Source organism: Tachypleus tridentatus, unplaced genomic scaffold, assembly GCF_004210375.1.
Source record: "Tachypleus tridentatus isolate NWPU-2018 unplaced genomic scaffold, ASM421037v1 Hic_cluster_1, whole genome shotgun sequence".
NCBI lineage: Eukaryota > Metazoa > Arthropoda > Merostomata > Xiphosura > Limulidae > Tachypleus > Tachypleus tridentatus.
The window spans coordinates 29,749,113-29,763,035 of NW_027467777.1; the positions used below are offsets into that span (position 1 = coordinate 29,749,113).

At 27.1% G+C, this 13,923-nt stretch overlaps 1 protein-coding gene across 1 annotated transcript in view; it reads left to right on the plus strand.

Moving 5' to 3' along the window:
* The first annotated feature begins 3,259 nt into the window (after positions 1 to 3,259).
* The window catches only part of LOC143241838 (uncharacterized), a 37,723-nt gene continuing 27,059 nt past the window's right edge, over positions 3,260 to 13,923 (plus strand). Inside the window, exons 1-2 of the mRNA XM_076485114.1 lie at positions 3,260 to 3,402; positions 4,187 to 4,274. Of these exons, the coding sequence (XP_076341229.1) occupies positions 3,337 to 3,402; positions 4,187 to 4,274 (154 nt within the window). The 5' untranslated portion in view covers positions 3,260 to 3,336. The remainder of the gene's footprint in view (positions 3,403 to 4,186; positions 4,275 to 13,923) is intronic.

The window sequence follows — 13,923 nt, forward strand, 5'->3', positions numbered from 1 at the left end:
CACAAAGCTATGCCTCACCTTTTTAAGTAGAAAGACTGGTTTGTTTCATGTTTCACTACACACAAAGCTATGTCTCACCTTTTTAAGTAGAAAGACTGGCTTGTTTCATGTTTCACTTCAGACAAAGCTAAGCCTCACCTTTTTAAGTAGAAAGACTGGCTTGTTTCTAATTCCATGTTTCACTACAGACAAAGCTATGCCTCACCTTTTTAAGTAGAAAGACTAGCTTGTTTCATGTTTCATGTTTCACTACACACAAAGCTATGCCTCACCTTTTTAAGTAGAAAGACTGGCTTGTTTCTTATTTCATGTTTCACTACAGACTAAGCTATGCCTCACCTTTTTAAGTAGAAAGACTGGCTTGTTTCTTGTTTCATGTTTCACTACAGACAAAGCTATGCCTCACCTTTTTAAGTAGAAAGACTGGCTTGTTTCTTGTTTCATGTTTCACTACAGACAAAGCTGTGCCTCACCTTTTTAAGTAGAAAGACTGGCTTGTTTCTTGTTTCATGTTTCACTACACACAAAGCTATGCTTCACCTTTTTAAGTAGAAAGACTGGCTTGTTTCTTGTTTCATGTTTCACTACAGACAAAGCTGTGCCTACCTTTTTAAGTAGAAAGACTGGCTTGTTTCTAATTCCATGTTTCACTACAGATAAAGCTATGCCTCACCTTTTTAAGTAGAAAGACTGGCTTGTTTCGTGTTTCATGTTTCCCTACACACAAAGCTATGCCTCACCTTTTAAGTAGAAAGACTGGCTTGTTTCTTGTTTCATGTTTCACTACACACAAAGCTATGCCTCACCTTTTTTAAGTAGAAAGACTGGCTTGTTTCTTATTTCATGCTTCACTACAGACAAAGCTATGCCTCACCTTTTTAAGTAGAAAGACTGGCTTGTTTCGTGTTTCATGTTTCACTACACACAAAGCTATGCCTCACCTTTTTAAGTAGAAAGACTGGCTTGTTTCGTGTTTCATGTTTCACTACACACAAAGCTATGCCTCACCTTTTTAAGTAGAAAGACTGGCTTGTTTCTAATTCCATGTTTCACTACAGACAAAGCTATGCCTCACCTTTTTAAGTAGAAAGACTGGCTTGTTTCTAATTCCATGTTTCACTACAGACAAAGCTATGCCTCACCTTTTTAAGTAGAAAGACTGGCTTGTTTCTTGTTTCACTGCATACAAAGCTGTGCCTCACTTGTGCTTTTCCTACCGACGTTTCTTTTGTGCTATCACTATTATAGATCTGTTTTTATTATCATTTTACAAACTTTTCGAGAAAGTGAGTTTTTTTAGAATGTTAATCGTGTTATTTGAAATGGGTGGTCGTAGTTATTTGTTCTGTTTCAGTGTTATTCAGTTAGGTATAAGTCATCACGTTCAAGGGTACATGGGTGAAGTTAGGTAAGCAGTGCGATGTTCAACCGTTAAACGGGTTTCTAAAGTTGTAAAAATACCGCTGTGCCACTAGTGGGCGTATAATGGTAGAACTAGGGACACTACAAAATGTATACAAGATATAAAGCAAGGTTGTACACGATAGGACGCAAATATCGACTCTTATCAAAAGCATCTTTAGATGTGAAAAAATAAATGCACCTAAAAAGCGATTCGACGTGACTTAAGTAATGTAATCAAAATTGGCGCCCAAACTGGTAACTCCACGTATGACTTGATATGGGTTTTACAGTAGTTAATAATTAGCTAGCTGGACCAGACAGTTTGTTTAACCCACATACTTGTCACAGTTAGCAATACTAACTAATTAACGAATATTTACTGTATCTTTTTAAGTTACACAATAAATCATTTTGAATCGAGCCTTGTTTTCACACCTGTTTTTGATTTAGATATCATGACTTCTTGTCAGTTCACCAACAAACCAGAGAAAGTGACATCCGACAGTAACCAATATTAGCTTTACGATGCTAACCCTATTATTCGGGTCAATCGTATACTTTACAGAACCAACCACGTTGTATGATGGAAGGTTGTCCTTTCTAAAACATTGTTAATAACGTTCTTTATGGCAAACCCCATGGAAATCATTTTAACAGTTTCTTGTTTTCAACTGCATATACTCAGTACAGCTCTATCAAGTGTCATTACATACATTAATATCAAATGATACTAAATAATGAGTAACAGTTTGTAAAAGTTGGTAAATTTGTGTTGAAAAGATGACAATATAAAATTCAATAACAACCCTTTATCCGTATGAAAACGTGAGGTTCAAGCTGCTCATATGGTTTGTTTGGCCTAACCAGTACTCACGTCTTCACACTATATATAGTCTTACTACTCTGAATCAGCCGTCTTTAATCCGAATGACAAAAAATAGAAATGGTCAACTTTTACTGTTTGCTAAAGCTGTAATAAAGATGTCACATCGATAGCTCACGTGCGTTGCGCATAGGCATGCGTAAACTCTTGGTGAAATGTGAGTGTTTTTTGCCCACGTGACTTTTATTTACAGCAAATGAGATTCCTGCCTGTAGACTAATAAAATTGAGATTTAATAAATATTAAATGTAGTTTTTCTACGAAGTAAAATATCCTCACTTTCCGTGCGAAGAAAAAATTAGGAAAAACAATTCCTGTCAAAATTGGAGATTTTGTGTCGCGCATTTCTTGATGAATTGCCTTGAAGTTTGGAATTTAAAGCAAAAATTCTGTACAACACATCTACTGAAAATACGTGTAACTTTGTATGATCACAGAAGGTAAATTGTTAAACTATCACGTGCGTTTACGTCATCTTAATTATTGTTTGTTTGTTTTAATTTTTTTGGAATCTCGCACAAAGCTACTCGAGGGCTATCTGTGCTAGCCGTCCCTAATTTAGCAGTGTAAGACTAGAGGGAAGGCAGCTAGTCATCACGACCCACCGCCAACTCTTGGGCTACTCTTTTACCAACGAATAGTGGGATTGACCGTCACATTATACGCTCCCACAGCTGGGAGGGCGAGCTAGTTTAGCGCGACGCGGGCGCGAACCCGCGGATTACGAGTCGCACGCCTTACGCGCTTGGCCATGCCAGGCCATTGTTTTAAATGTATCGAGAAAGAACAAAAGAAACTTTTATAAAGTGTTATTTGTCTAGAAAAATTCTAGTGCTGTTTACAATATGTGGAAACCACCTAAACGTACGTCTAGATACTGGTTATCTTAGTGTGATGTTTCAGATAAACTGATATCTGGATATTATATATCCTGGCGAAATATTCAAATTTAAATATTTTTTTTTTCTTTTCAGCCTCCCGTCGGTATTGGGTGCCCGGGACGTAGAAACGTAAAAAAGCTACCAAAGTTTGGTTCCAAGGTATTTTATATGGGAGAGGAATATAATTTGAAAGAACACGAAGACAGCTTGAAGTCCTTCATCCATCTTTACAGGGTAAGGAAGGTTGTCTACATCATTATACACTCTATGAAGATGGCCAGTGCGTCAACATCACCCACACTTGAGAGGCTCGACTATCGTACATTTTTGTATGGTACTGTCGACATACATGGACTGTTTTTGTTTGATTCTTTCCTCATAGAGGGATAAAAGGAAAAGTCTCTGTAATGTTACACATTTAATTTGTGTAAACTTTGAGGTTTGAATCTGAACAAGTCGGTCATTGTCTTCTAAAAAATGGTGTGTGTTGAAAACGTCGTTAGGGGTTTAATAACCAGAAAGTAACAGAATAAGCAACAGGTTTGGTTATTATTAAAACACGTCTTCGTCTTCTGGTCCAAAACTATTGTTACAAGTCTATTGTATCCATTTTACAAATACATTTTGTACAGAACTAACAATAGTTGACAAGTTGGTAAAGTTAATGTATATACACCTAATCATATGAGATTGCTATTGTTTGTTTTTATTGCCTCTACTCCCCACGTTATAACGATAAATGAAAACTACATATCAAAGGTTCAAAGTTCGAATACACGATATGGCGTTGAGCACGTTCTGGATTTTTAACCTTAGGAGTGTTATAAACATGACAGACACTACTGCTATTTGGTTGGAGTCAGACATTCAGGGGACAGGTTTTATTTACTGCTTGTTTTCCCTGGTCTGTCCGTTTAACCCATGTGTTGGTAACAGATAGCATGTCGTTCATGTTGTAAAAATATAATATTTGAAATGTACTTGGTATTCCATTCATAAGACTTTCCTTTCCATCTAGGTATATTTCGACAGTCTATTAAAGTTGGTACGTTTTGACACTTGGGGGGATGATGGACTGGAGGTAGAAATACAAGATTTCAACACAGGTGAGAACCCTCGTCACTTATCATTCCATATTAGACCTGTTAAAACTCTTGTGATCGAAAAAAATCTTTAACATTATTTCATTTTTAACATATGTATTTCATGAGCATTTACTGTTGACAAATAACATTTACATCTAAAGTATGTATTGTACATAATCAAATAACATCCACATCTAAAGTATGTTTTTTTACATAATCAAATAACATCTACATCTAAAGTATGTTTTGTTTATAATCAAATAACATCTACATCTAAAGTATGTTTTCTTCATAATCAAATAACATCTACATCTAAAGTATGTTTAGTTCATAATCATATAACATCTACATCTAAAGTATGTTTTGTTTATAATCAAATAACATCTACATCTAAAGTATGTTTTGTCCACAATCAAATAACATTTACATCTAAAGTATGTTTTGTTTATAATCAAATAACATCTACATCTAAAGTATGTTTTGTTTGTAATCAAATAGCATCTACATCTAAAGTATGTTTTGTTTATAATCAAATAACATCTACATCTAAAGTTTGTTTTGTTCATAATCAAATAACATCTATATCTAAAGTATGTTTTGTTCATAATCAAATAACATCTACATCTAAAGTATGTTTTGTTCATAATCAAATAACATCTACATCTAAAGTATGTTTTGTTTATAATCAAATAACATCTACATCGAAAGTATGTTTTGTTCATAATCAAATAACATCTACATCTAAAGTATGTTTTGTTTATAATCAAATAACATCTACATCTAAAGTATGTTTTGTTCGTAATAAAATAACATCTACATCTAAAGTATGTTTTGTTTGTAATCAAATAACATTTTACATCTAAAGTATGTTTTGTTCATAATCAAATAACATCTACATCTAAAGTATGTTTTGTTCGTAATCAAATAACATCTACATCTAAAGTATGTTTTGTTCGTAATCAAATAACATCTACATCTAAAGTATGTTTTGTTTATAATCAAATAACATCTACATCTAAAGTATGTTTTGTTCGTAATCAAATAACATCTACATCTAAAGTATGTTTTGTTCATAATCAAATAACATCTACATCTAAAGTATGTTTTGTTTGTAATCAAATAACATCTACATCTAAAGTATGTTTTGTTCATAATCAAATAACATCTACATCTAAAGTATGTTTTGTTCATAATCCAATAACATTTACATCTAAATTATGTTTTGTTTATAATCAAATAACATCTACATCTAAAGTATGTTTTGTTCATAATCAAACATTTACATCTAAAGTATGTTTTGTTTATAATCAAATAACATCTACATCTAAAGTATGTTTTGTTTATAATCAAATAACATCTACATCTAAAGTATGTTTTGTTCATAATCAAACATTTACATCTAAAGTATGTTTTGTTTATAATCAAATAACATCTACATCTAAAGTATGTTTTGTTTATAATCAAATAACATCTACATCTAAAGTATGTTTTGTTCATAATCAAATAACATCTACATCTAAAGTATGTTTTCTTTATAATCAAATAACATCTACATCTAAAGTATGTTTTGTTTATAATCAAATAACATCTACATCTAAAGTATGTTTTGTCCACAATCAAATAACATTTACATCTAAAGTATGTTTTGTTTATAATCAAATAACATCTACATCTAAAGTATGTTTTGTTTGTAATCAAATAGCATCTACATCTAAAGTATGTTTTGTTTATAATCAAGTAACATCTACATCTAAAGTATGTTTTGTCCACAATCAAATAACATTTACATCTAAAGTATGTTTTGTTTATAATCAAATAACATCTACATCTAAAGTATGTTTTGTCCACAATCAAATAACATTTACATCTAAAGTATGTTTTGTTTATAATCAAATAACATCTACATCTAAAGTATGTTTTGTTTGTAATCAAATAGCATCTACATCTAAAGTATGTTTTGTTTATAATCAAATAACATCTACATCTAAAGTTTGTTTTGTTCGTAATCAAATAACATCTACATCTAAAGTATGTTTTGTTTGTAATCAAATAACATCTACATCTAAAGTATGTTTTGTTCATAATCAAATAACATCTACATCTAAAGTATGTTTTGTTTATAATCAAATAACATCTACATCTAAAGTATGTTTTGTTTATAATCAAATAACATCTACATCTAAAGTATGTTTTGTTCATAATCAAACATTTACATCTAAAGTATGTTTTGTTTATAATCAAATAACATCTACATCTAAAGTATGTTTTGTTTATAATCAAATAACATCTACATCTAAAGTATGTTTTGTTCATAATCAAATAACATCTACATCTAAAGTATGTTTTCTTTACAATCAAATAACATCTACATCTAAAGTATGTTTTGTTTATAATCAAATAACATCTACATCTAAAGTATGTTTTGTCCACAATCAAATAACATTTACATCTAAAGTATGTTTTGTTTATAATCAAATAACATCTACATCTAAAGTATGTTTTGTTTGTAATCAAATAGCATCTACATCTAAAGTATGTTTTGTTTATAACCAAATAACATCTACATCTAAAGTTTGTTTTGTTCATAATCAAATAACATCTACATCTAAAGTATGTTTTGTTCATAATCAAATAACATCTACATCTAAAGTATGTTTTGTTCATAATCAAATAACATCTACATCTAAAGTATGTTTTGTTCATAATCAAATAACATCTACATCTAAAGTATGTTTCCTTTATAATCAAAAAACATCTACATCTAAAGCATGTTTTGTTTATAATCAAATAACATCTACATCGAAAGTATGTTTTGTTCATAATCAAATAACATCTACATCTAAAGTATGTTTTGTTTATAATCAAATAACATCTACATCTAAAGTATGTTTTGTTCGTAATAAAATAACATCTACATCTAAAGTATGTTTTGTTTGTAATCAAATAACATCTACATCTAAAGTATGTTTTGTTCATAGTCAAATAACATCTACATCTAAAGTATGTTTTGTTCGTAATCAAATAACATCTACATTTAAAGTATGTTTTGTTCGTAATCAAATAACATCTACATCTAAAGTATGTTTTGTTTCTAATCAAATAACATCTACATCTAAAGTATGTTTTGTTCGTAATCAAATAACATCTACATCTAAAGTATGTTTTGTTCGTAATCAAATAACATCTACATCTAAAGTATGTTTTGTTTGTAATCAAATAACATCTACATCTAAAGTATGTTTTGTTCATAATCAAATAACATCTACATCTAAAGTATGTTTTGTTCATAATCAAATAACATCTACATCTAAAGTATGTTTTGTTCATAATCAAATAACATCTACATCTAAAGTATGTTTTGTTTATAATCAAATAACATCTACATCTAAAGTATGTTTTGTTCATAATCAAACATTTACATCTAAAGTATGTTTTGTTCATAATCAAACATTTACATCTAAAGTATGTTTTGTTTATAATCAAATAACATCTACATCTAAAGTATGTTTTGTTTATAATCAAATAACATCTACATCTAAAGTATGTTTTGTTCATAATCAAACATTTACATCTAAAGTATGTTTTGTTTATAATCAAATAACATCTACATCTAAAGTATGTTTTGTTCGTAATCAAATAACATCTACATCTAAAGTATGTTTTGTTCATAATCAAACATTTACATCTAAAGTATGTTTTGTTTATAATCAAATAACATCTACATCTAAAGTATGTTTTGTTCATAATCAAATAACATCTACATCTAAAGTATGTTTTCTTTATAATCAAATAACATCTACATCGAAAGTATGTTTTGTTCATAATCAAATAACATCTACATCTAAAGTATGTTTTATTTATAATCAAATAACATCTACATCTAAAGTATGTTTTGTTTATAATCAAATAACATCTACATCTAAAGCATGTTTTGTTTATAATCAAATAACATCTACATCTAAAGTGTGTTTTGTTCGTAATCAAATAACATCTACATCTAAAGTATGTTTTGTTCATAATCAAATAACATCTACATCTAAAGTATGTTTTGTTCGTAATCAAATAACATCTACATCTAAAGTATGTTTTGTTCGTAATCAAATAACATCTACATCTAAAGTATGTTTTGTTTATAATCAAATAACATCTACATCTAAAGTATGTTTTGTCCACAATCAAATAACATTTACATCTAAAGTATGTTTTGTTTATAATCAAATAACATCTACATCTAAAGTATGTTTTCTTTGTAATCAAATAGCATCTACATCTAAAGTATGTTTTGTTTATAATCAAATAACATCTACATCTAAACTTTGTTTTGTTCGTAATCAAATAACATCTACATCTAAAGTATGTTTTGTTTGTAATCAAATAACATCTACATCTAAAGTATGTTTTGTTCATAATCAAATAACATCTACATCTAAAGTATGTTTTGTTTATAATCAAATAACATCTACATCTAAAGTATGTTTTGTTTATAATCAAATAACATCTACATCTAAAGTATGTTTTGTTCATAATCAAACATTTACATCTAAAGTATGTTTTGTTTATAATCAAATAACATCTACATCTAAAGTATGTTTTGTTTATAATCAAATAACATCTACATCTAAATTATGTTTTGTTCATAATCAAATAACATCTACATCTAAAGTATGTTTTCTTTACAATCAAATAACATCTACATCTAAAGTATGTTTTGTTTATAATCAAATAACATCTACATCTAAAGTATGTTTTGTCCACAATCAAATAACATTTACATCTAAAGTATGTTTTGTTTATAATCAAATAACATCTACATCTAAAGTATGTTTTGTTTGTAATCAAATAGCATCTACATCTAAAGTATGTTTTGTTTATAATCAAATAACATCTACATCTAAAGTTTGTTTTGTTCATAATCAAATAACATCTACATCTAAAGTATGTTTTGTTCATAATCAAATAACAACTACATCTAAAATATGTTTTGTTCATAATCAAATAACATCTACATCTAAAGTATGTTTTCTTTATAATCAAAAAACATCTACATCTAAAGCATGTTTTGTTTATAATCAAATAACATCTACATCGAAAGTATGTTTTGTTCATAATCAAATAACATCTACATCGAAAGTATGTTTTGTTTATAATCAAATAACATCTACATCTAAAGTATGTTTTGTTCGTAATAAAATAACATCTACATCTAAAGTATGTTTTGTTTGTAATCAAATAACATCTACATCTAAAGTATGTTTTGTTCATAGTCAAATAACATCTACATCTAAAGTATGTTTTGTTCGTAATCAAATAACATCTACATTTAAAGTATGTTTTGTTCGTAATCAAATAACATCTACATCTAAAGTATGTTTTGTTTATAATCAAATAACATCTACATCTAAAGTATGTTTTGTTCGTAATCAAATAACATCTACATCTAAAGTATGTTTTGTTCGTAATCAAATAACATCTACATCTAAAGTATGTTTTGTTTGTAATCAAATAACATCTACATCTAAAGTATGTTTTGTTCATAATCAAATAACATCTACATCTAAAGTATGTTTTGTTTATAATCAAATAACATCTACATCTAAAGTATGTTTTGTTTATAATCAAATAACATCTACATCTAAAGTATGTTTTGTTCATAATCAAACATTTACATCTAAAGTATGTTTTGTTTATAATCAAATAACATCTACATCTAAAGTATGTTTTGTTTATAATCAAATAACATCTACATCTAAAGTATGTTTTGTTCATAATCAAATAACATCTACATCTAAAGTATGTTTTCTTTACAATCAAATAACATCTACATCTAAAGTATGTTTTGTTTATAATCAAATAACATCTACATCTAAAGTATGTTTTGTCCACAATCAAATAACATTTACATCTAAAGTATGTTTTGTTTATAATCAAATAACATCAACATCTAAAGTATGTTTTGTTTGTAATCAAATAGCATCTACATCTAAAGTATGTTTTGTTTATAATCAAATAACATCTACATCTAAAGTTTGTTTTGTTCATAATCAAATAACATCTACATCTAAAGTATGTTTTGTTCATAATCAAATAACATCTACATCTAAAGTATGTTTTGTTCATAATCAAATAACATCTACATCTAAAGTATGTTTTCTTTATAATCAAAAAACATCTACATCTAAAGCATGTTTTGTTTATAATCAAATAACATCTACATCGAAAGTATGTTTTGTTCATAATCAAATAACATCTACATCTAAAGTATGTTTTGTTTATAATCAAATAACATCTACATCTAAAGTATGTTTTGTTTATAATCAAATAACATCTACATCTAAAGTATGTTTTGTTCGTAATCAAATAACATCTACATCTAAAGTATGTTTTGTTCATAATCAAACATTTACATCTAAAGTATGTTTTATTTATAATCAAATAACATCTACATCTAAAGTATGTTTTGTTCATAATCAAATAACATCTACATCTAAAGTATGTTTTCTTTATAATCAAATAACATCTACATCGAAAGTATGTTTTGTTCATAATCAAATAACATCTACATCTAAAGTATGTTTTATTTATAATCAAATAACATCTACATCTAAAGTATGTTTTGTTTATAATCAAATAACATCTACATCTAAAGCATGTTTTGTTTATAATCAAATAACATCTACATCGAAAGTATGTTTTGTTCATAATCAAATAACATCTACATCTAAAGTATGTATTGTTTATAATCAAATAACATCTACATCTAAAGCATGTTTTGTTCGTAATCAAATAACATCTACATCTAAAGTATGTTTTGTTTGTAATCAAATAACATCTACATCTAAAGTATGTTTTGTTCGTAATCAAATAACATCTACATCTAAAGTATGTTTTGTTCGTAATCAAATAACATCTACATCTAAAGTATGTTTTGTTCGTAATCAAATAACATCTACATCTAAAGTATGTTTTGTTTATAATCAAATAACATCTACATCTAAAGTATGTTTTGTTCGTAATCAAATAACATCTACATCTAAAGTATGTTTTGTTCGTAATCAAATAACATCTACATCTAAAGTATGTTTTGTTCGTAATCAAATAACATCTACATCTAAAGTATGTTTTGTTTATAATCAAATAACATCTACATCTAAAGTATGTTTTGTTCATAATCAAATAACATCTACATCTAAAGTATGTTTTGTTTATAATCAAATAACATCTACATCTAAAGTATGTTTTGTTTATAATCAAATAACATCTACATCTAAAGTATGTTTTGTTTATAATCAAATAACATCTACATCTAAAGTATGTTTTGTTTATAATCAAATAACATCTACATCTAAAGTATGTTTTGTTCGTAATCAAATAACATCTACATCTAAAGTATGTTTTGTTCAAATAACATCTACATCTAAAGTAATCAAATAACATCTACATCTAAAGTATGTTTTGTTTATAATCAAATAACATCTACATCTAAAGTATGTTTTGTTCACAATCAAATAACATCATAATCAAATAACATCTACATCTAAAGTATGTTTTGTTCATAATCAAATAACATCTACATCTAAAGTATGTTTTGTTTATAATCAAATAACATCTACATCTAAAGTATGTTTTGTTCATAATCAAATAACATCTACATCTAAAGTATGTTTTGTTTATAATCAAATAACATCTACATCTAAAGTATGTTTTGTTTATAATCAAATAACATCTACATCTAAAGTATGTTTTGTTCATAATCAAATAACATCTACATCTAAAGTATGTTTTGTTTATAATCAAATAACATCTACATCTAAAGTATGTTTTGTTCAAATAACATCTACATCTAATCAATCATAACATCTACATCTAAAGTATGTTTTGTTCATAATCAAATAACATCTACATCTAAAGTATGTTTTGTTTATAATCAAATAACATCTACATCTAAAGTATGTTTTGTTCGTAATCAAATAACATCTACATCTAAAGTATGTTTTGTTTATAATCAAATAACATCTACATCTAAAGTATGTTTTGTTCATAATCAAATAACATCTACATCTAAAGTATGTTTTGTTCATAATCAAATAACATCTACATCTAAAGTATGTTTTGTTTATAATCAAATAACATCTACATCTAAAGTATGTTTTGTTTATAATCAAATAACATCTACATCTAAAGTATGTTTTGTTCGTAATAATCAAATAACATCTACATCTAAAGTATGTTTTGTTCGTATAATCAAATAACATCTACATCTAAAGTATGTTTTGTTCGTAATCAAATAACATCTACATCTAAAGTATGTTTTGTTCGTAATCAAATAACATCTACATCTAAAGTATGTTTTGTTCGTAATCAAATAACATCTACATCTAAAGTATGTTTTGTTCGTAATCAAATAACATCTACATCTAAAGTATGTTTTGTTCGTAATCAAATAACATCTACATCTAAAGTATGTTTTGTTCGTAATCAAATAACATCTACATCTAAAGTATGTTTTGTTTGTAATCAAATAACATCTACATCTAAAGTATGTTTTGTTTCATAATCAAATAACATCTACATCTAAAGTATGTTTTGTTCGTAATCAAATAACATCTACATCTAAAGTATGTTTTGTTTATAATCAAATAACATCTACATCTAAAGTATGTTTTGTTCATAATCAAATAACATCTACATCTAAAGTATGTTTTGTTTATAATCAAATAACATCTACATCTAAAGTATGTTTTGTTCGTAATCAAATAACATCTACATCTAAAGTATGTTTTGTTTATAATCAAATAACATCTACATCTAAAGTATGTTTTGTTGTTTTGTAATCAAATAACATCTACATCTAAAGTATGTTTTGTTTATAATCAAATAACATCTACATCTAAAGTATGTTTTGTTTATAATCAAATAACATCTACATCTAAAGTATGTTTTGTTCATAATCAAATAACATCTACATCTAAAGTATGTTTTGTTTATAATCAAATAACATCTACATCTAAAGTATGTTTTGTTTATAATCAAATAACATCTACATCTAAAGTATGTTTTGTTTATAATCAAATAACATCTACATCTAAAGTATGTTTTGTTCGTAATCAAATAACATCTACATCTAAAGTATGTTTTGTTTATAATCAAATAACATCTACATCTAAAGTATGTTTTGTTCATAATCAAATAACATCTACATCTAAAGTATGTTTTGTTTATAATCAAATAACATCTACATCTAAAGTATGTTTTGTTTATAATCAAATAACATCTACATCTAAAGTATGTTTTGTTTATAATCAAATAACATCTACATCTAAAGTATGTTTTGTTTATAATCAAATAACATCTACATCTAAAGTATGTATGTTTTGTTTTGTTCAAATCAAATAACATCTACATCTAAAGTATGTTTTGTTCGTAATCAAATAACATCTACATCTAAAGTATGTTTTGTTCGTAATCAAATAACATCTACATCTAAAGTATGTTTTGTTTGTAATCAAATAACATCTACATCTAAAGTATGTTTTGTTCATAATCAAATAACATCTACATTTAAAGTATGTTTTGTTTATAATCAAATAACATCTACATCTAAAGTATGTTTTGTTTATAATCAAATAACATCTACATCTAAAGTATGTTTTGTTTATAATCAAATAACATC